At 47.1% G+C, this 21,283-nt stretch overlaps 1 protein-coding gene across 1 annotated transcript in view; it reads right to left on the bottom strand.

The window, feature by feature from the left end:
* The window catches only part of bmper (BMP binding endothelial regulator), a 33,246-nt gene extending 12,284 nt beyond the window's left edge, over positions 1–20,962 (bottom strand). Inside the window, exons 1-4 of the mRNA XM_030101951.1 lie at positions 20,224–20,962; positions 14,671–14,756; positions 4,137–4,236; positions 514–596 (exon numbers count right to left, since the gene is read on the bottom strand). Coding sequence (XP_029957811.1) covers positions 514–596; positions 4,137–4,236; positions 14,671–14,756; positions 20,224–20,329 — 375 coding nt within the window. The 5' untranslated portion in view covers positions 20,330–20,962. The remainder of the gene's footprint in view (positions 1–513; positions 597–4,136; positions 4,237–14,670; positions 14,757–20,223) is intronic.
* Positions 20,963–21,283: the final 321 nt, after the last annotated feature.

The raw sequence follows: 21,283 nt of genomic DNA, 5'->3' as shown, positions 1-21,283 counted from the left end.
GTCTACTTACTGAAGGTCATATCAAAAGGTAAATACAGGCGTGAAGCAGTCATCCAGCGGCGCCTTCTCAACAAGCTTTACAATGATTTTTCATGACTTTGAATATTAGATCCCGTTCAACTTCATCGGCAGCACTTTATTAAACCACAGTTCCTTTATAAATATCTATTTAACACTTCATTTTCCATGGATGGAAGTCCTGTATGATACCACACAGCCAGTCTTTAAAAAGTAAAAATCATTGCACTGTTTTATTCACATTAAATACAGCATCCCAACTTTTATAGAGTTGTAGATGAGATTCAAAATAATACATTTTAAGTGCTCATCTGTCCAGAAATTAAGAAACACTGATCTTAAAAACTCTAAAAAAACAACAACAAATGAAACCATTATGTAAAAACAATAGATTTTTAAGTAATTCGAGGAGCTGCACTTCAGATGAAATTAAAAAATTCAACAAAATTCATTTCACACACACACACACACACACACACACACACACACACAAACCTGACAGCGCCTGGTGATGCAGGGCTTGGTGGAGCTGGTCCAGGACACTGAGCTGTTATAGGAGCGGCCGTCCAGCGAGCAGCCTGAAGGAGAGAGAGAGAGAGAGAGAGAGAGAGAGAGAGAGAGAGAGAGAGAGAGAGAGAGAGAGAGAGAGAGAGAGAGAGAGAGAGAGAGAGAGAGAGAGGGGTAGAGAGAGGTAGAGAGAGAGAGACTGTTAATACAGAACAGACTTCTGTGTGATCTTTGTTTCAGGTCTTCGGAGGAAATTGAAGCACCTGCTGAACTCGCTTCACCTGCATTTTCACCCAAACATTCGCTGCCTGCAGTGAAAGAACAGCAGCGGCGATAAAAACCCGCTGATTCCCAAACAACAGCGGAACGAGCGCAGCTGCAGAGACGCTGTTCTGCCTCAGACTCAAACCACTAATCAATGCAGACGCTTCCCCGGAGCTTTACAGACCGTTGTGCGGCCAGGTGCACGGCTTGTTTTCCATGCAGTCCGGCTCTGATGCCCAGAAATGAGAGTTCGGGGAAATGAAATGAATGAATAAATTTTGCTAATTTTGTCACCAAAGTAAATAAAGAAGAATCAGAATGATCAATAGCATCTCTTCAGACGTTCATCACAGCCAAGAGATGCTGAGTTTGCCAAAACTCCAGAGAGTGAGGGAACAGTTTCTTCCTACTGGTTGAGGATCGGGGCTGTTGGGGGTTTGCATGTTCTTCAGGAGTGTTTCCACAGCTCAGTCCACATCAGCTGAGTAGAGATGAGAACATGAGTCCAGCAGACGCCGCCGCAGCCCTTCACAGAGCGCACCACGAAGCAGGAAGCCTTCAGATCCTCTGATCAGAAGCGAACGCCACAGCTGCTGGGTAACCCACACTCCGAGCCGCTGTCCGCCGGCTGTCCACTCACCTCCAAATGAATAGCCTATTCATTTCACCCCATTTACAGTAAGTGGCCTCAGATCAATGTTTGGCCTTCCCTACGATGAAACGCGATCACACGCATCGATCCTCGTCCCTCGGTGTAAACCGAACCCCGCGATGGCGCATCGGCGCTGCGGCAGGACGTCCAGGACTTCGGAGGGAAAAGCTATCGGGTGATGTGGGAAGAGAGCGAACAGAGACTCGCATCCTGCTCGCCAGACAGACGTGACAAGCCGCCGTCTGTCCTCCTCTCTGCCCGTCTGAGTCCAGCTCAACACGTCTGGAGCTCAGACATAAACCGGGGTTCGAACCAGGCTTCACACTGAGCAGACGCTCCTCCCTCAGAGGTCATCGGGGTCGTCCTGAGTCCTGCTGGAGGAATGAGCTCTGGGACGGACTCGGTCCCCGGAGGAGCAGCGTGCCGGACGGACATGTCTGAGCTTCGCTCTCCTGACTGGAACCTTCAGCCCGTCTGGTCAGAGAGGCCAAGACGACGGACAGATCCAGGAACTGAGGGGCTTCTCTCAGTTCTCACATCAGAACCAGAAGGAAACAGTTTTACTTCCAGGTATGTTCAGAGTGAGGAGTCTGAGTTTTAAACTCAAAACAAGAGAAAGTAAAGGCTGTTAAACGTACATACCATTTAAATGGTAAAATGGAATTCAATTCTATAACACTTTTCCACCACTTGAACTGTCCTCAAAGTGTTTTACAGTGTTCATCACATTCACCCATTCATCTACACCAGGTCTGCAACCTGTGGCTTTCGTCCCTCTGTAGCGGCTCCATGAGGCCTTCACAACATCAAACATGAATACAAATTTCACTTATTTCTACATTATTATATGATCAGTCACTCTTGGTTCAAAAGGGATTCAAAAGGTAGGACTGGGAAAACTAGCTGAAAACCACAAGAAATGGGGAAAAAAGGACCGGATGGCTTAAAAACCTGAAATGTCTGGAATTTCTAACACAGGAAAATTAAATATGGTTGGTAAAAAGCATAAAAAACGGCTTAGAGAGGGTTAAATGGCTAAAACGGCTGAAATTTTAAAATTCAAACAAAAAAGCTTGAAAATGTGCTTTTGAATGACCCTTTATCAGGAAATATGTGGGGATAAATTCTGCAAACTCAGTGGCTGACACGGTGATTTCTTGGTGCTTTATGTTTAAATATGAGCTGCATGTTGAATTTGTAGAATGACTGAAAAGGATGAGTCCTGCTGTTTTCTCCTCTAACCTCCAGCTTCCTCAGAGTCCCTGAGGCTCAAATAAGAGGAAACAACAGAGGAAAAAAGAGGAAATATTTGGTTTTCTGAATTTAACCCGGGCTTCATGTTTAGTACTGGGAATCATTTTGGGAATTTTGTCACGTTGAGTCGAACTCAGCAGGTTCAGACTGAGATGATCTGAGAAAAAGCTTTTATAGCCCGTAAACAGATTTCAAAAATAAAAATATTCATTTTAAAGACTTTTTTTTGAGGCTATTCAATATTAATCTACTTGATTCGATTTTTTTACGCTTCTACACAGGGTTTTCTTTTCTCATATGTAATAAAAAACATCTACCTGTGCCTTTTACTCACTTTAATCAGTTACTATATGGTATAGAAAAATAAGAAGTATTTTATAAGAATTCTATCTCATTTACTCAAACATTTTTCAACACATCCTTTTAAAATAAACTAAGCTCTGACTGTTACACATTAGCTGTTTTATTTTCTTTAAAAAACCTCAATTACACTTTTGTTTTAATTAAAAATATTTTTCTGACTTTTACATCTGCAGTCTCGTTTTATTGAGTAAACTGTTGCCAACAAACCGCCGCAGCGCGGCCGGGTCGCACTCCAACTGTGGGTTCAGGAAAGTGAGAAAACAGTGATCTGACGTGAGATATTCGGTGTTTTTTTCCACTCGGAGTAACGGAGGAGTCTTAAACTTGACCACGGTGGCCTGAAGTCAAACCAGCCGATAGCGAGCCGACGGTCCGGCGTGGCGATCCGGGGCTTTCCGTGTTCGAGCCCAGCGTTCGGGCTCCCTAATGAAGTGCCGCAGACCGCAGACGGACGGCGCTCGGCCCTGCGGCGGCCGCCGGGGGAGGCGTGAGTGTTTTTATAATTCCAAGACGGATTCATAAACTCAGAACGAGTGAGAACATCCCACAAACTTAGCTTTCTGAAGGCGGCTCTTCTGGGTTTTTTTCATTATTTGATCATTAAAATCAACACAAAACTCAGTAAAGATGCTGTTTATCTGAAATATATGAAGCTTCTGGAAAAAGAACAGTGAAGGGTTGGCAATATAAGAAAAGATCTAAAACAGTATCATCCCCAGGTTTACTTGGAGTCAGGATTTACTTTAAGACTTAACCGATTTCATCTTGGAAAATATAAATCAAACTGCCTGTAACGTCTTACCGAACGAGCTCAAAGTGTGGCTGCAGTTTGCATGTTCTCCCTGTGCGTGCATGTTTCTCTACAGGCAGTCCAGATCCCTCTCCTGTCCAAACACATGAATCTTTCTGTTGTTTATAAACTCTGAGCTGGTCATAAGTGCCACTCAGTGTGATTATGTTGAATTTGAAACCTTTTTCCAATAAAGAGAAGCTTTAAAACCAGACTCAGCTCAGGTGACAGGTTGTTTAAAATGACAATATTAATCGTGTTAAAGTTGCTGGCCGTGCCCTCTCTCACCTTTGCACCTCTCGCAGCAGGCTCCGGTCTGCTTCACCACCAGGGCGCAGTCTTCAGACACCTGAGGACATTTCTCCTGCTTACAGTCGGCTTTCCCGTCCTGCAGGACAGACAGAGGGACAGACAGAGGGACAGACAGAGGGACAGACAGAGGGCAGACAGAGGGACAGACAGAGGGACAGACAGAGGGACAGACAGAGAGCAGACAGAGGGACAGACAGAGGGACAGACAGAGGGACAGACAGAGAGCAGACAGAGGGACAGACAGAGGGACAGACAGAGGGACAGACAGAGAGCAGACAGAGGGACAGACAGAGGGACAGACAGAGGGACAGACAGAGGGACAGACAGAGAGCAGACAGAGGGCAGACAGAGGGCAGACAGAGGGACAGACAGAGGGACAGACAGAGGGACAGACAGAGGGACAGACAGAGGGACAGACAGAGAGCAGACAGAGGGCAGACAGAGGGACAGACAGAGGGACAGACAGAGGGCAGACAGAGGGCAGACAGAGGGACAGACAGAGGGACAGACAGAGGGCAGACAGAGGGCAGACAGAGGGACAGACAGAGGGACAGACAGAGGGCAGACAGAGGGCAGACAGAGGGCAGACAGAGGGACAGACAGAGGGACAGACAGAGGGACAGACAGACAGATCACTGTCATTTTCCAAACATCCAGATCAGACGGGTCGAAGAAACAGAAACCGCTCAACTCCTTCCTGACCAGCCGGACTGGGGAGAAGGCGCCATGATCGCCTTTAAACTCAAACCTTAAATTTCTTTCCGTTGTGACGAAGAGTGTATGTGACAAAAGTCTCTATATTTTTCACAAATTCAAACAAGTACTGCTAAAAACGACTTCAGTCTCAACATAAAAGCAATTTTAATGAAAGTTTCTGATGCAAAATGTCCAAAAAAACTTCTGTAACTGTTGCATTCTGGGTGTTTTTACAAACTCACCACGACACCATGGCTCTGCGGCTAATGCTAGCCAGCTAGCTCTCATAGCAGCATCGCTGACATCTCAGCTCAGGTTTCAGTGTCGGGTCGCTACTCTTAAGAATATTTGAAATTCTCACAATTGTCTTGGTGGTTTGTCCAGATTGGAGTCACTTGAGGACCAGTTTTGGCCCGCAGGCCTTATGTTTGACACCTCTGATCAAGATTTAAACTTTTTTTTCTTGACTTTTCCAATATTTTATCCACACATAAAGACTGATAAATCACCAACTGAAGTCTTCAGACACGCTGATGAACGTCTAACCATAAAAATACCTTCAGCTGGAATCAAAACAGATTCGTGAGCTGAAAATATCCAACATGCTCAGTTTCTCCTGGAGGGAAAACCTCAAATTATTTTTTATCACTGAAGGTATTCAGCAAACTAACTAACTAAACTAACACGAATGCCTCCACCTGGTGAACTCCATGTGAACAACAGCAGCCAACAAATCATTCTGAAAGTCTGACATGAACTTCGTTCTTCCTTTAGACACATTTTCATGATTTAAAAACTTGACTGACCAGAAATCAGGCCTCTTGTTTTAATGAAGTAACTGTAATCACTGAGTTCCAGTAACTGTCAAAACACCGAGCAGCTGTTAGATGTCGAGGTGTGGCTGAATCACCAGCAGTGCAGTTTAATGGGCTCTGAGGAGTTAGTGTTTGGTGCTTGGTGTTTGCATGTTCTCCCTGAGTGTGTGTCCAGTTTCCTGGAGGCAGAGTTCAGAAAAATAAGCAAATAACCAAGTCAGACAGTGGTAGTTTGAGGCTAACTTTAAAACCTGTAGAGAGTTCCTCCATCAAGGGTCATTTTAAGTTGAAAGCCGATCACCTCCTGGCTGATTGATCACGGATCAGCCCTCATGCTCCAGCATCAGCTTCTGAACCCAAAGTGACTTTGTGGTTTTGACATGGAAGCTGTGAGTTTTCACACCGCCTCAACGATCCAGGAAGTCCTCCGTCAGCCTCCGTCACGGCCGCCGGCGGGACACCGTGGGACCGCTCAACTCGCTCCACTTTCACACCCGCCGTTTACTGCTGATTTATCCACAAGCTGCATGTTTTATTTTACACACTGAGGGTTCGTAAAGCGAGGCTGGCAGGTCCAGCGGCCCAGCGGCCCGGCGGCCCAACGGTCCAGCCGTCCAGCCGCCCCTCGGCACGGCGCTCCAACCAGGACGGATCAAAGACGGCAGAAAGTACATCAGGCTGGTTTATTAGAGCTGAGCTGCTCCAACTAAACCTCAACCACCCCGAGGACGGGTGAAGGAGGAGGAGGAGAGATGGAGAGATGGAGAGAAGGGACAGAGGGAAGGAAAGAATAAGATAAAGGACGAATGAAACTTTCGAATAAAGAATGGATGGATGGATGATGGATGGGTGGATGGATGGATGGATGGATGGATAGGAAAACATTTCCAGTCCTTCAGTTCATCCAGAATCAAAGAGTTACACTCAAACAATGTCGTCAAAAGAAAACAGAAAAACGAAAACCTTCGTCCAGATTAGAAACTAAAGAGAAACTGATGAAGAGGATTTGAAGTGATGAAGAATCTAAAACGATCCTCCAGTTTCCAGCCGAACAGAACGATATCTAGATATAAAGATACACAGCGTGCGGCGGTGGAAGATCTTCAGTACTGAAGTGAAGTCTATGAAATCCCCTCTCTCTGACAGGACTCCGTGGCGGAGCGAGTCGTTTTGCTACATTCCTCTGGTAAAAGTCAGCGAGAGGTGAAAACATGAGAGGGTGAATATTGAACCGAGCTCCTGTTTTCTCAGCACAGAAAGCCTCCAAGGTCACGTCCTTCCCTCTGCCCTGTTATCCATTAGCACAAAGTGGTGTTGGTACATGTAACCCCCACGCCGCCGCTCCCCTCGTTGTCTCGGGGTCAAAGGTCACCGCGGGTCACCACGCCTTATAAACACTCGACATACCACCGCGGCACCAGGCCTGGTTGACCGGACGACTGTCTGCGGCGGAGAGCCCCGGCCCCCCCCTCCCCCGGCCCCCTGCTGGCCCCCCATCACTGGTATGCTCGTCAGGGACGGGGAGAAAGTGGGACTGATAGTAAAAGTCCGTCCGTCCGTCCGTCTGCAGCGGTTCGGCGGTGAGGAGAAACGGATGTTTCCTCTCGAGCTGAATGACTGTTTACAGTCTCACCTCCAGGTTTTCTAAAGTTCAGACAGAAACCAACAGATCTGTACCTGATAGAGACACATTTCTGCTGAAGGAGACGTAAAAGTCACATTTCAGTCGTATAGCAGATCGTTTTTATGTCTGCGGCCTTTTTAAATCCAATCACCTCAACTCGGTTATTCTCTAACCTGATTAATGATGTTGAAGGTCAGCCACAGAGGAAGCACTGACCAAAACCTCGTGAGTGTTTCCAGCATTCAGTCACCTCAAACACACGTTTTATAGACGAAGTTACAGATCCAAACTGATCAGAGACTGACTGATAAATAACCGTCATGTGAAAGCCTGTTCTGTTCGTTTAAATCAAGTTTAAGTCTCTGAGAAACTGATTTAAATGCTGATTCTTGGCAGGAATTGTACTTTGTTATGAATTCAACAGACTAAAAGAAGCCCTGCAACATCCAAACAGTCCAAATCCTTCATGTACTCCAATCTAAAGACTAAAGTATTTACTTCAAAATAGACATTTCCTTTAACTGTGGCGGTCTATTGTTGACAGTCTTAACGTTGAGTCACAGATCAGATTCATCGCTGCACCTCCTCTGCTCACAGTCACACTGAAGAAGCACCAGGTCATGAAGCTGAGATTATCTTAGAAAAACAAAGCTCATTTTCTTACATTTAAACCTTTAAACTCAACAGAAGTGCCTGCTTCCTCTCTGTAAAGGGTTAAAAAAAAAACGAATCGGTGTCTTAATGAGGTTGTTTCTCCACTAGGAGGCGACAGTGTTCACTCGTCTCCCCATCACTGACTGTTCTTCTTCACTCTTCCTCTTCCTCATCCCGATCCTGCCTTTTTCTTTCTTCTTTTTAAAACCTGATCTGTCGATCTCTCTCCAGTTTCAGCCGCTGCTGAGCAGCTCTCCTCCTCCATCAGTCCTCCGTCTCCCTCTCCTCCGTCCCCCTCTCCTCCGTCTCCCTCTCCTCCGTCCCCCTCTCCTCCGTCTCCCTCTCTTCCTCCGTCACGCTGAAGGATGGAGGGATCAGGTGATCACAGCCCACCTCCACCTCCAATTCCCACTTAAGCCCTTCAGACTTTTCCCCCGACTTCTCAACCCTCGACGCCCTTTGCAACGGCGACCTTTCACCTTTCACCCTCCCTCCAAAACACTCAGGTCGCGACCTCTGGGTGCAGAGCAGGAGCCACGGGAGCTTAGGGGACGAGACGGGCGCAGAAAGACGCCGCGGCCGTGGAGGAGGACTGGGTCCGCCTCACTCACTGAAAAATGCATTTTTGCCCCAGAACATGAATAACCTGCAGGATTTACTGGAGCCGTATGAGAAATGTGATGCTGGAGAGGTTATATATGAGCTGTCGAATGAAACCAAACCCTTCTCCTCATGTGCTGCGCTTCAGATCTGTTGTGTTTTCACAAAACTACATTTCTTCTTGCGCTGAAACCTCGGCGTTGGTTCATAAAGGAGAGGGAATGTACGACACTGCCATTTAAAGTGATCTACAGCTCAATATCCGGCCCTGTAACGATCTGATTCCCTATTACTGCTGCGATCCGGAGAAATTATGAAAGGAAAACATAAAAACCCTCCAGAAGGAGGAAAAGTGGAACATAAATGTAAAGCAACCATGTAGAGGCTCACAAAGGAGCCGTTTCCAACAAGTGAACATAAAAACAGATTCTAAAACACTCAGTTTATAGTTTTCATTTTTGCTTTAAGTAAAAGAACGTCGGGGATTTAATGAATCAGAAATACGATTTTCTAGACATAAATGATAACAGAAAACAATGGAGTTTCTACTATTATTGTCCCCCTTCTGTCTTGTGCATCGTTTTAGGAAGATTCTTTCTTCTTGTAACGTTTGCAAGAAATATTTCTGCAAGTTCAATGGAATCATAAATCCAGGATAAAGTTTCTGAAGACAGGAGCTGAAAGCTAAATGCACTACAATGGATCTTAATGTGTTACACCGCCGTAAATTTAACAGTAAAAATGTCGACTAAATGACATTTTGGCTTGAATGATGGTTTAAGATCACTCATAAAAGCAACCAAAGGAAGAAGAAATGTAGCGTAGGTGTTCAGTATACGTGACAGAGAGGCTCCTAATGGACTGTCCTTCATCTGACGTCAGCTGGGACGGACTGATGTCTTTAAAGAGAAGACGGAGGCAAGAGCTTCAAGTTACTACAGTGAGGCTTTGTTATGAACTTTTAACAGAAGATCATGGTTCAGAAAAGTGACTGGTAAAGGTCTGAGAAATAATCGGAAATAAAGAGGAAGAAGTGTCAAAATGAAGGAAAAAATTATATTCGGCCATCCTCTCTGAAGCTGAGCCGATCATTTAACCAGTTCAATCTAACTCACAACAACCAGCAATTCAGAGGCAGCAACGAGCATCACTTTGAACTGAGGGAAGGAACCAGAGAACCGCAGGAAACCCTGAGAGAACATGCAAACTCCAGCACCACACTCTTATTCAGACAATCCAGAGTCACCAATTGAACAGAAGTGCTTGTATTTGAACTGTGGGAGGAAAACATTAGAAAACTAGAATTTGGCACTCAGAGAGCGCAGACCTCCACCACAGCTCAAATCAGTCACCAACAACCATAAGAACACCAGATATAATAAAAAAACATTTTATTTCTCCCCAACACAAACCATGTCTGGGAGAAAGCTGCTTGTTGCTTGTTCATATCTCAGTGTGTTTCCTCACAGTGACTGACGCTCCGGAATCCCACTATTTTTGTCTGTTCTGGATCCTGGTATCCGGAATACTTCCTGATCTGGATCAGCAGCTGATATCTCTCAGAGTCATTGAAGAACTGACACTGTCATTTTTTGCTAAGCCCCCTTGTCATTTATTGTTGAGTTATGCCCAACTATGTGACAGACTCCCTATCTCTCAATGATAAAGAATCCTTTAAAAAATTCCTGGATCCAGACAGTGATCCGGATCATTGCCAAAATTTAATGGATTCTAAGTTAGCCCAGGACCCACCTTTCCACAAAGTTTCATTGCAATCCGTCCATTAATTTGTCCGTAATGTTGCTAACAGACCAACCAACCAACAAACCAACCAACAAACCGACGTGATTACATAACCTCCTTGGCGGAGGTAATAAACCCCTGAAATTCACAGGGAGAATATGCAAACTCCAAAAGAAAAACCAAGTGATTTCATGAGTCCCAGTTAGCGTCACACTGAAAAGCTGTTTTGCTCCATCATTGTTTATTCTGACCGGAATCTCCCGGGGTGTGTCGCGGTGTTGATTCAGTGTTATCAGGTGAACCTCGGCCCTCCTGTATTGATCTGCTACTGTTTGAGTCCAGGCGCTGACGCGACGGGACGGCGCTTCTGACCTCCGAGACGTCCTCACACACCGCGGGAACGTCTGCTGGACGGCTGAACGTCTGCTGGACGGCTGAACGTCTGCTGGACGGCTGAACGTCTGCTGGACGGCTGGACGACTGAACGTCTGCTGGACGGCTGGACGACTGAACGTCTGCTGGACGGCTGGACGACTGAACGTCTGCTGGACGGCTGAACGTCTGCTGGACCGGACGGAGGTCTGTTCTGCTGCTACACTCACAACAACTCAAGGTGACTCTTAAACGGGAAAACGTTCTTCGAGGATCCGTTTAGACGACAACGAGGCTCAGAGTCGCTGAAAACAACTTTTGGACGGAACTTCTCAGAAACACCACAGCTGTCTCCATGGAAACGAGGGAAAATACAACATTTTCAAAACTCCCAGGCTCCGCCTCCAGGCAGACGGCGGAGACGGAGCTGCTCCTTCACGCCGGAATAAAGAGATACTCTGAGTAGATGGACAATAACAGCAATGGCGGCCTCCAGACCGTCGTGGCTCCAGTCCAGGTTCATGAGTTCTGAACTGTTTTCCAGGGTGATGGGTGAAGGTATAGAGCATCTTCCTCCAGCTGAGGAAACGTCATCTGAGCTTCAAGAGTCCGTCAGTCACACCGCTGACGAATCAGTTACTGTCACAGAAACACTACATCCACAGAATATGATCAGTAAAAGAACAATGAAAATAATTCAAGTAAACTGGAGCGACTGAACTTGGAAACGTTCAGCCTTCAGTCCGGGGAGTGGAGGAGCAGATCGGCGGGCGGAGGACGGGAGGACGGGAGGAAGGGAGGAAGAGCCGATGACAGCACGGAAAAAGACACGGAGATGGACAGGCAGATAGACGGAGGCCACGAGGAGCGAGGCCGAGACGGACCGACTCTTTCCGAGATAACAAGTCGTCACGGCGACGCGGCCGTCACTCCGTCTGTCAGCCACATCCACTCCGGGCCCCATTACAGCGGCCGGCCTCGCCCGGACACACACAAAGGCCCTTCTGTCTGCGCGTACGTGTGTGTCCAGACCCACGGGGCCAGGAGCAGGTACCGAGCGAGGGGCCGACCCCCCCGACCCCCCGGCCCCGCCACCGCTCCTCCTGTATGAGTGACACTGGAGCCTGGATGGCTCCTCAAACCCCCCAAACAGCTCAGCCACCGCGTCCCCGAAGCAAGGCATGCGGACATCCTGCAGCTCCTGGTTTTCTGAGTGGTTAACGTTACAAATACAGACTTTCACGCTGCTGCGTGAGGAAATCCTTCCACAGAGTCTACAGTAATACAACACAAACCGAGGACGGAAAAATCAGCAAAACTCAACACAGTACAACCCACAAGTTGCAAAACTGACATATTACTTCAGCAAAAACACTGAAACATTTATTTTCAGCAGCTTTATGATTTGATCAGAAAAATCTAAAATCTGGACGACTGGCAGATAAAATCTGTCAGAAATCCTCCACTGTGTTTCACTTTGTGCCGCGGCATGACCTGTTTAATTCATTTTGATCTTCATCATCATCATCATCACATCAGACATCAGTTTGAGCCACAAAGCAAAGAAAGTTACAGACGCTGAGTAAAAAGTTTCTGATAGATAAACAAAATTCAATCAAGCCTGAGCCCTGAGTGTATGCTGGGTTATTAGTGTGTGTGTGTGTGTGTGTGTGTGTGTGTGTGTGTGTGTGTGGGGGGGGGGGGGGGGGGGGGGGTTAAAGCAGAGATGAAAGGCCGCCCATTGCCTGCTGATGACTGATAGCATTCAGCAGAGCTTTGGCTGATGTCTGCCTGATAACACAGAGGACGGCTCAGACTCGCCGCAGCCAATCAGGAGCCAGAGACACAACCGGACACCGGCGAGCTTCAATCTGTGCTCCAAACACACTTTCTGACACACGAGCGGCCTGGTGCGTTCGTACTTTCCCACTTTCACATCATGTTGTGCTAATTTCATGAGTCACGAGGCGGACAGGATGATCTGATCAGACCTGATCTCCGATCAGATCCATGGGCCCGGGGATCTCCAGCTGCTGGCTTCTCCTGACCTTTGTTTGATTTGATTAAAGTGGAGTCAGTCCAGCATGACATTTGAGGTAATCTGCTTCTCATCTTCCTGCAGATTCAACATCACAGTGATGGAAGAGGAATCGTGAGAGCCCAGGTCAGAGAGCCTTTCAATAACGCCATGAAGCGAAGCGTCCTGGTTCACGGTTCTGACCCTGAGCTGCTCCCAGAGGAGAAAAGCTGTTAAACCTCTATGATGTTTTTATCATGAACACAGCTGGACTTTAGGCTCCGTTTACACTACGCTTTTAACTGAAAATGCAAAACTTCAGCAGCGTTTTTCAGTTCCTGTTCTCATAACGAAAACAACCAAAAGCACCAACTAGTGGTTCTACATACTCACTGCATCACCGTCAGCAACATCGTGTTGAAAATGTTGCCGTGGAAACGAAGAACTTTTCCTAAATGAAAGCATAAAAACGCTGCGTTTTCTGTGTGTGTGTGTGTGTGTGTGTGTGTGTGTGTGTGTGTGTGTGTGGTCATGAGCTCAGTGATTTTTTGCATTAATGCTCATTTGTGTGTGTTTTTTTTAACCGGCAGGCTGACGGTCGCCACGCTGCAGGTGGAGCCGTGTGATTGGTCCGTTCAGCAGCTCCCTCCAGGCTGAATGCGGTCCACGTCCCGGTTCTGACCCGGAGCTGCAGCGGGCTGAAGGGATCTCATCTCCAGCCTTCTGCCTCCTGTCTGCAGCCACGTTGGTCGTTTCAGTGAAGGTTATAAAGCAGACATTAACATCGCCTCATGTAAAGCTTTGAGTTTTCTTAAGAAAAAACATTTTTAGTTTTCTTTGTGTGGAGATATTGGGAAAGAGGATTGTTTTTCTGGTTCCGCCGTCTGGCAGCGCTGAGTCACTTTAACACCAGTGGGTCCTTCTCGTCTGCTCTGTTTGGTCGGTGGTTGCTCTTTTCCAAATTATGGAAGGAATGGCAAGCTTTTGATTACATTTGAGCTCTAATCTGAGTCACCCAGCGAATGCACGTTAAGTTTGAACATCTGAAAATTACTGTTTGCGCTTGAATCCTGACTCAGTGGGTCTTTTTTTAAATGTTTTTTGCGGTTCCAAACATTGATCATTCCATGGAGCTGCTTTTAGATTCTCAATGCACCGTTCTGTGGCACAAACTAGTACTGCAAGCTCCAGACGGAGCATTTTCATTTCAATAGTTGTGTTTTCAGTGACTTTGAGCACCGCTGATGTGTAAACTGTTTAAACGAGGCCGCACTTACAATCACATTTACAAAACCCAGTCAAACAGGTTCCTGTGATTCTTTTGCTTCTGAGTTTTTGGTTTGATTTTCTGTGTTTCGACACACCAGAAACAAGCCAGTTGCTGCCCATTAATCCAGAAGGAAGTGCAGTTTATACAGTACGTATGAAGCATGCAGACAAACACACATCCCAACAGAGACCTGAGCACACAAAACACACCCTGGAGTTCACACCTGCACGCTTCCCGCAGAGTAAACTCCGGTCACGTGACGGCCGACCAGCGTCGAGGCGGCGGCACAGAAAAGCCTCGCCGGGCCGTTTTCATCCCCTGAAACAAAGCGCCGCAGTAAAGAGCCGGAGCTGGAGAGGCTGCGGGTCAGGGGTCAAAGTGCACATGTTCCAGGAAAGAGTCGTCCCCTAATGTTTTGTAGGCTGCTGTTAACAGCCGGGAAGAGCCAAGACAGCGTGACGACGGGCTCGTCCCCCATTTCATCTTTCACTGCAAGCTGCCCGCAAACCGTAAAATCTGCCGTTATAAAGAGTTTCCCTCCGAGCGCAGCCAATGAGAGAGACGCTGAAGCCGTTTAAAACTCAAAAAGCGACTGAAACAATCCGCACAACTCGTCAGACAAACCCTTCCACGGCTACTGGATGAGAAACACACACAAAGGCCCGAGATCAGCTGACTGAGGCGGCGTGAGAGGAAGGTCAGGAGGTCAGGGTTCCTACCAGGCAGACGCAGGTGATGCAGGGGTTGTCGGTGATGTTGGGGATGTGCAGCACCTCTCCTTCGTTCTCACAGCTGGCCTCGGTACCTGCAGGCAGCAGCAAACAGGTGAGCCTCGGGCGGACAGAGATGTGTTTGAGCCGTCTCCGCCTCCAGGGTTCAGGACTGGAGTTCGGCTCAGGAGGCCACGGCGGCTCCGCCTTCCCCGGCTGACTTGTGTGATGACCCTTGTAAAAGCTGGCAGCTGTTGAGACACTTCGACTGTATTTGTTACACAAAGCATTTAAAAACGTATAGATTTCTGTGTTTTTCTCACAAAGAGTCTTCAAACACACGTTTGAGGGAATCTCTGGAGGTTTTCTCTGATTCTGTCCGTTCAGGTGGAAACAGCGAGACCCAAACCCCGCTCTTAAAAACCTGTTTGTTACGACTGCAAATGTAACCTGAACCAACGACGGGAAATGACCCCAGACGCAAGGGTTTATGGGTAAGAGCGGACAGATGTCAACATCCCAGGAGCCCGGCGGTCGTCCTGTTTGGACAGAAACGTGGTCGAGACCGACGTCCAGCTGTGTGCTGCTCCTGCTTCAGCTCTGAGAACTGAAACGTTTCTCATTCAGCCACTATTTATTCTCACCGGTCAGCTGAGACATCAGAGGTGAGCTGCTGAGCACCGTCAACCTGTTTCCTCCTTCATGGCTTCGCTATTTAATCCAGGATGAGACGACAGCTGCGTCTGCGAAAGCAACCAGTCAGTACTGGCTCCTCCGAGCAGTGACAATACGAGTAGAGGCGTTTCGTTTATTTACTCCTGTGAGCTGCACAGCTGAGTCAGTGTAGCTCTCGCTCTTAACTGCAGAAACACGGCTTCCAGACGAGTCGGCGTGGAGTCTGCATGTTCTCCCTGAGTGGGCTTCCTCTGGTTTGTAGAAAACCAGTTAGCCTCGTGTGTGAGGCTAACTGGGAACAGAGGTGTCAAACACATTTCAGTTCAGGCGCCACAAAACAGTCCAGTTTCTTCGACCGGAGCGGTAAAATAGAGCCACCTTTAAATTTAAACTTTCAATTCTTCTTTGATGTGGAACAGAGCATACAAGATGAAAATGTCTTTTTCTTTACAAAATCAAACAGTTACTGTGGAAATTGGCAACAATTTCAACATAAATACAATTTTTCATGAAACCTGATGTAAAACAGTGAAATGTCAAAAAAAGCTTAAAAACTACTATATCTGTTGCATTCTGGGTGTTTTTCCAATCTCCCACTGACACCATGGCTTTGAGGCTAATGCTAGTCCGCTAGCTTTCATGGCAGCATCACTGATGTCTCAGCTCGGGTCTCAGAGTTCAGTTATGTCCACTAATCTGAACAAAAATCAATGTTTTCTTTGAATTTTTATGGGACTGGAGCCTCCTGCACTCCGGTTTGGTTGTTCTACTAACAGGAAAGCTCGTCTTCTAACTTCTGTTGTTGATAAAGCAGCCTACAAAGGCTCATTTCTGTCTGCTTTTACTTTCTTCTTATTATTATTATTATTACCAATATTATTTTGATTTCTGATTTTCTTATTTCGTATTTCTTCTCATCATCCTGCAACTTCTGGCTCTTCTTATAGCTCAGAGTGTAAATAATTACAACTTCGGGTTTTCATGAACAGCTTAATAACTAAATGTAAAGATATAATTGAGAGAAAATGGTTAATTTGTTATAGATGTTATACTATAGACGTCTGTGTTCGCTGTTGCAGAGTTTCCTGCAGGTAAAAACCTCAAACAGGAAGTCATCATGCAGCTTATTGCCAATAGATCTGCTTTTGGCAGCGCTGCTTTGATTCCACGCAGCCTGATGGAGAATCGGCTGAACTCACTCAACAGTGGAGATGATCCAGCAGAAAGAGGAAGCAGAGACCTGAAGGAAGATAAATCCCCCTCATCCTCAGCATGTGAAACCCAGAAGCAAACATGAGGAAACGTACGGCAGGAACAAGCTGTTCATCTGCTCAGATCAGCGCCTCGAGCTGCCCCGCCGCCCGCCTGCAGAGCGGCTGTGTTCAGAAAGCCGGTTTACAGAGTCCTGGATGCTGCTGCTGCTGCTGCTGTGGTCAGAAACGACGTTCAACTCTCCTTTTTGAAAGGTTTCAGAGTCCAAACTCCTGCAACAAGCTGGTTCACCTCAGATGGCTTTCCATCTGACCCATCAGCACTCCCTTCTGCTTCAATTTAATATTTCTTTCAGCTTCATGGTTCAATAAGTTTGAACATTGTAAAATATATAAAATAGATGTAACAAGACAATGGATGATATTATACATCGAGAAGGGGAAATAAAGCAGTTAAAACAAAAATATATAACTTGAGATTAAATGTATAAGATCAGAATCAGTTGTTTTGTCCCACCATAGATGAATTTGCAGGTTTACATAAATAATAAATATACTAATTTTCAGAAAGTGCAGTTAAAACAGGCACAAAGCTGCAACCTGAGATTATGTTAGGAAAAAAAAAGAGGTTACGTTTGTTAAGTGTTCTCAGACTGGGAGGATGTTGACTTTTCCCCTAAAATATGCCTCTTTTATCCTCAGTCTTTAACCGTGATATCATAAACAGGACCGAGCCATGAAAACCAGACGTACAACCAGGCCTACAAGGTTTTACCTCAGAATGACTCAGCTAAACACTGTCGTTTAACAGCAAATTATGAAGCAAAAATCTAGTATAATCAGCGGGATGGCTGCAGATCATCGTCTCTCCCGGAACAGAAATAGCGGTTCATCTGCTTGATGCCGGAGAGCAACGTTTATCTCCGTCTGTCTGAACGCAGCTGAGTCCAAAATGACTCCGACTTCTGAAGGTAAATCCGCCGCATTACTGCTTTACGTCAGAGTTTCAGACGTCTGCCCGCGCTGACGCTCCTGATTCCAATAAATGGATCGTTATCGGGCCTTCTGCAGACCGACGGGAGGGACATGTCTGAGAATTCGCCCCCGGCTCCAGGATTAGGGAACGGTACTGTAAATTAAAAGAAGGAGAGACTTTAAAGGCGACGCAGCATCGTCTGAAACTCCCCCCACAGTCAAAGATCTTAACAAGGCTTCTATCGGCTCAGTAATGGGGCGAACCCAGAAGCCGCAGAGCAACAATGGCTCCTTACAGGCTGTTTGGGTCCCTGAGAGTCGGCCAGTAAACCCAGCCTGTGGATTCGGGCGCAGCAGACAAACCCTGCCGACTCCACCACCACTGTAAAATTTACAGCCTTCGAGCGTAATTAAACTGGCAGCGCTGCCAGTGCTGGGGGAGGCGGGGGGGGGGGTCTCCGAGGCCTTTCACTAAACATCCATTCCCATTCAGCTGCTCCCTCCTCGTCGGTCGATCATCCTGAAGCTCCACCTCACCTCAAACCTCTGCTCTCGTTCAGACACCTGAATCTACCAGAAGCACGAGGCGGGATGGAAAACACACACAAAAAGCTGGGAGTCAGGGAGACGTCTGTCTGATCGGAAACATGGATCTGCATGTTTCAGATCCATTCTGACACTTCAGCTCACTTAAACATCTCAGAAAAATTCTTTCAGCTGAGTTTCTCCTGTTTCATTTGATCTGAAACGTCAGTGTTCATTGTTTTATCTTGTTAATGTTCGATCTTTCAGTCGACAGACAGATATTGTTTTGAAGGATGTTTCACCCTGAAGTACGGACTCATCTGGAGAACAATACAAGTTTCCTCTTAAATACTTTGCACTCAGTATTGAAACTAATTCATCACTCCATCCAGGCTACACCTTCGATAGATCGCAGGAAGAACAGACTGATTCACACCTGTTTCATCCATTTGAGTCTTCAGCTAACCTGATTTGCACGTCTGTGGAAGAAAGCTGGAGCCTCAGGCATTGTGGGAACGTGCAAACTTCAGAAATAACTAAAGCTTTGAATCAGAGAGGAGGATTTACTGCGAGGCGAAGGCTGACGACGACCTCCAAATGCTGGAACATTTCTGAACTTTGAATTTGGTTTAAGAGTAAAATAACCAGCTTTGTCCAGCCGCCGGCAGGTTGACCTCTGCCCCCGCTGCTCCACCTGCTCCACTGACATGTTGAGAGACCTCCAGCAGCTCCACTGCCTCAGACAATGGACAGACGATCCAGTGCATGTGTGGGATGCTGGGTGGAGGAATCCGATCTGCGGGATCACGGTGGAGCTGCCTCCCCAGCTGATGCACACCGGCGGAGGATCTCACACCGTTTCATGTCAAACAGAGACACATGTCTGACCAGGGAGAGCCATCTGGTTCAGGTTTGGCCGATTTTCATCTCTCCCAGTTCGCCTGGGGGAAGGCGGGGGAGGCGGGGAAGCAGAGATAACGGGCAGGAGAGAGGAAACCCTTCACATCTGAATTTCTCTTATCTGAGCGGATGCTGGAAGTCAATTTAGATTTTTCTTGTCAGGTAGAAGTCTGCATTGGTTAAATTTTAACACTTATTAATTATTATCTTATTATTAATTCCTCAGAAAAACTAAAACAAAATAACTACATCGAAGGGTGTGTAATGTTGAGACTGGTTCTCCGGGCTGCTGGTTGTCCAGAGCTCCGATGCGCGCAGGCCGGGCGGCGGCGGGGGAGGCGCAGGCCGCTCTGTGCGCTCCGCTCTCCGCTCCGCCACATCCACCCCTCATCCGTCCGCTCCGTCTCCGATTCTTTACTCCAAAACTGCGCCGCGGAGCGAACCGAACGGTCTCTGGACGCGGTGCGGCTGTCAGAGAGCGCAGCGCACCGGGGGAAAGGCGCAGGGAGGACAGAGCGCCGCCGTTCAATTAGAGCCGCTCAAAGAAAGTGATTTACACTTTACAGCTTTAAAAAGTGGCCTAATTACAACCCAGCGTCGCAAACAACAATTTGAGCTTAGCCTGTTTATAATTTCGCTGCAGTCTTTCATCCTAAAGATTCAAATCCTTTTGCTTAATCCCTTTAAATTTGATCTAAACTCCTTTAAAATGTTCTGGTGTCATGATGACAAATGTCAGAGTGAAAAAAAAGACTTTCTGCTAATAACAGCCTCTGCAGACAGCAGTGTGGCTCTGGGTTGATTTTCTTTTACATTCACTCCTTCAAACGTGCAGTTTTCCTGCAGGCTGCGGATGATGAACTTTATCAAGATTAGACGATCTCACTTAGAAAATTCAGGTTAAATTTTAAGGACGTGTACACCCTCACACACATTTTTCACTTAATGGAATTTAATCAAATCAATTTTAAAAAAATTATCCATATAAAAATATATATAAGCCAGGGTGTAAAATGTGTATTTGTAAATGTGTCTCGCGCTCCGGTGGAGGAAAAGTTGCCACCGCTGACTCCAAATGTTTTTTATTTCACCACCGCTTCACTGTCAGCCAGAACTCCAGAAGCTGAGGTGACTCTGGTTTGGGTGCGCTCCTCCTGGCACAGAACAAACAGCCTGGAAGAGCAGAGACTCAATAACCAGAGGTTTGGGTAGATTTTTACGCACGGTGGGTGTTGTGATGTGTTATTACGAGGCCGCGGGATCCCTTTAATCTTACCTGTAATTAGCGGAGAGGAAGAGCGGGGCGTTTGGAGCAGCAGCAGAGCGCAGAGGAAAAGCCTACAGGTGGACCAGGAGGGAGGGTTCAAGCAGCGGAGCAACATCCTCGGGCTGGCTCCAGGTGGGGGGACGTATCAAAGGAGGTGGATGGGAAAACAAGGAATAATAAATAGATTAAAAAAGAAAAAAAAAATATTCCAAAGGGGGAAAATTGGATGAAACGAAGCAGTTCCACAATCAGCTTTTCCTCGTCGGTGCAGCCAGGACGGAAAGCTCCTCACACCGTCACTTTGTGCTGAAATGCAAAGCGACAGTCAGCCAGACGCGCGCTGATCGCGGCGACATTAAAATGACAAAGACGCGCCGGCAGACAGGAGACAGCGAGGCGACGCATGCTCCGCCGGAACGACGGGAGTCCGCGGATGAATGGAAAACTGCAGCCCGGTCCGGATGAGAGGATCCTGAGAGGAGCGCGAATCCACCGGACTGTCAGGAGGTCCAAGCCACAAGAGCTGTCCTGAGATCTAATTTAAAAAAAAAATATATATATCTAGGGTTCAAAACGTATCAGGCTTCCCGCTGACAAGTCACCGAAGTGAGGCTTTCTTTTCTTTTTCTTCCCCGCTGCGCGCTCGATCGTCAGGTCCGTTTGGCACATGGATGCTGGAAGCGGACAGTCCGGGACGGAGAAGTGGACTGCAGCCTCCCTCTCTCTGTAAAAAGTGCTGCGCTCTCCCTCCTCCTCCTCCTCCTCCTCCACCGCTGGTATTAAAGCGGACCTCTGGTGTGGGAGCGCAGCGCGGAGCCAGAAAGTCCTGCCTCCTGGAAGCCGGGACCTCCTCCTGCCTCCAGACCTCCTCCGCGGGCCTCAGTCTCCGCTCTGGTCCTCCACAGAGGCCCCCGAACAGGTTGACCGCACCAGGTCCCCTTAATGTCCTTCTCCTGGACGGATTTGCTCTCTTTATATAAAGTATTTTTTATTTTATTTATTTATTTATTTTTTTGCGCGATCTAGCGACTGCTCAGCTCATAAAACTTCTCTTTTTTCATCCAGTGTC

The sequence above is a fragment of the Salarias fasciatus genome, chromosome 11 (genome assembly GCF_902148845.1).
Source record: "Salarias fasciatus chromosome 11, fSalaFa1.1, whole genome shotgun sequence".
Lineage (NCBI taxonomy): Eukaryota > Metazoa > Chordata > Actinopteri > Blenniiformes > Blenniidae > Salarias > Salarias fasciatus.
The sequence above is the reverse complement of the archived record's forward strand: the minus strand, read 5'-3'. Positions and strand labels throughout refer to the sequence as shown.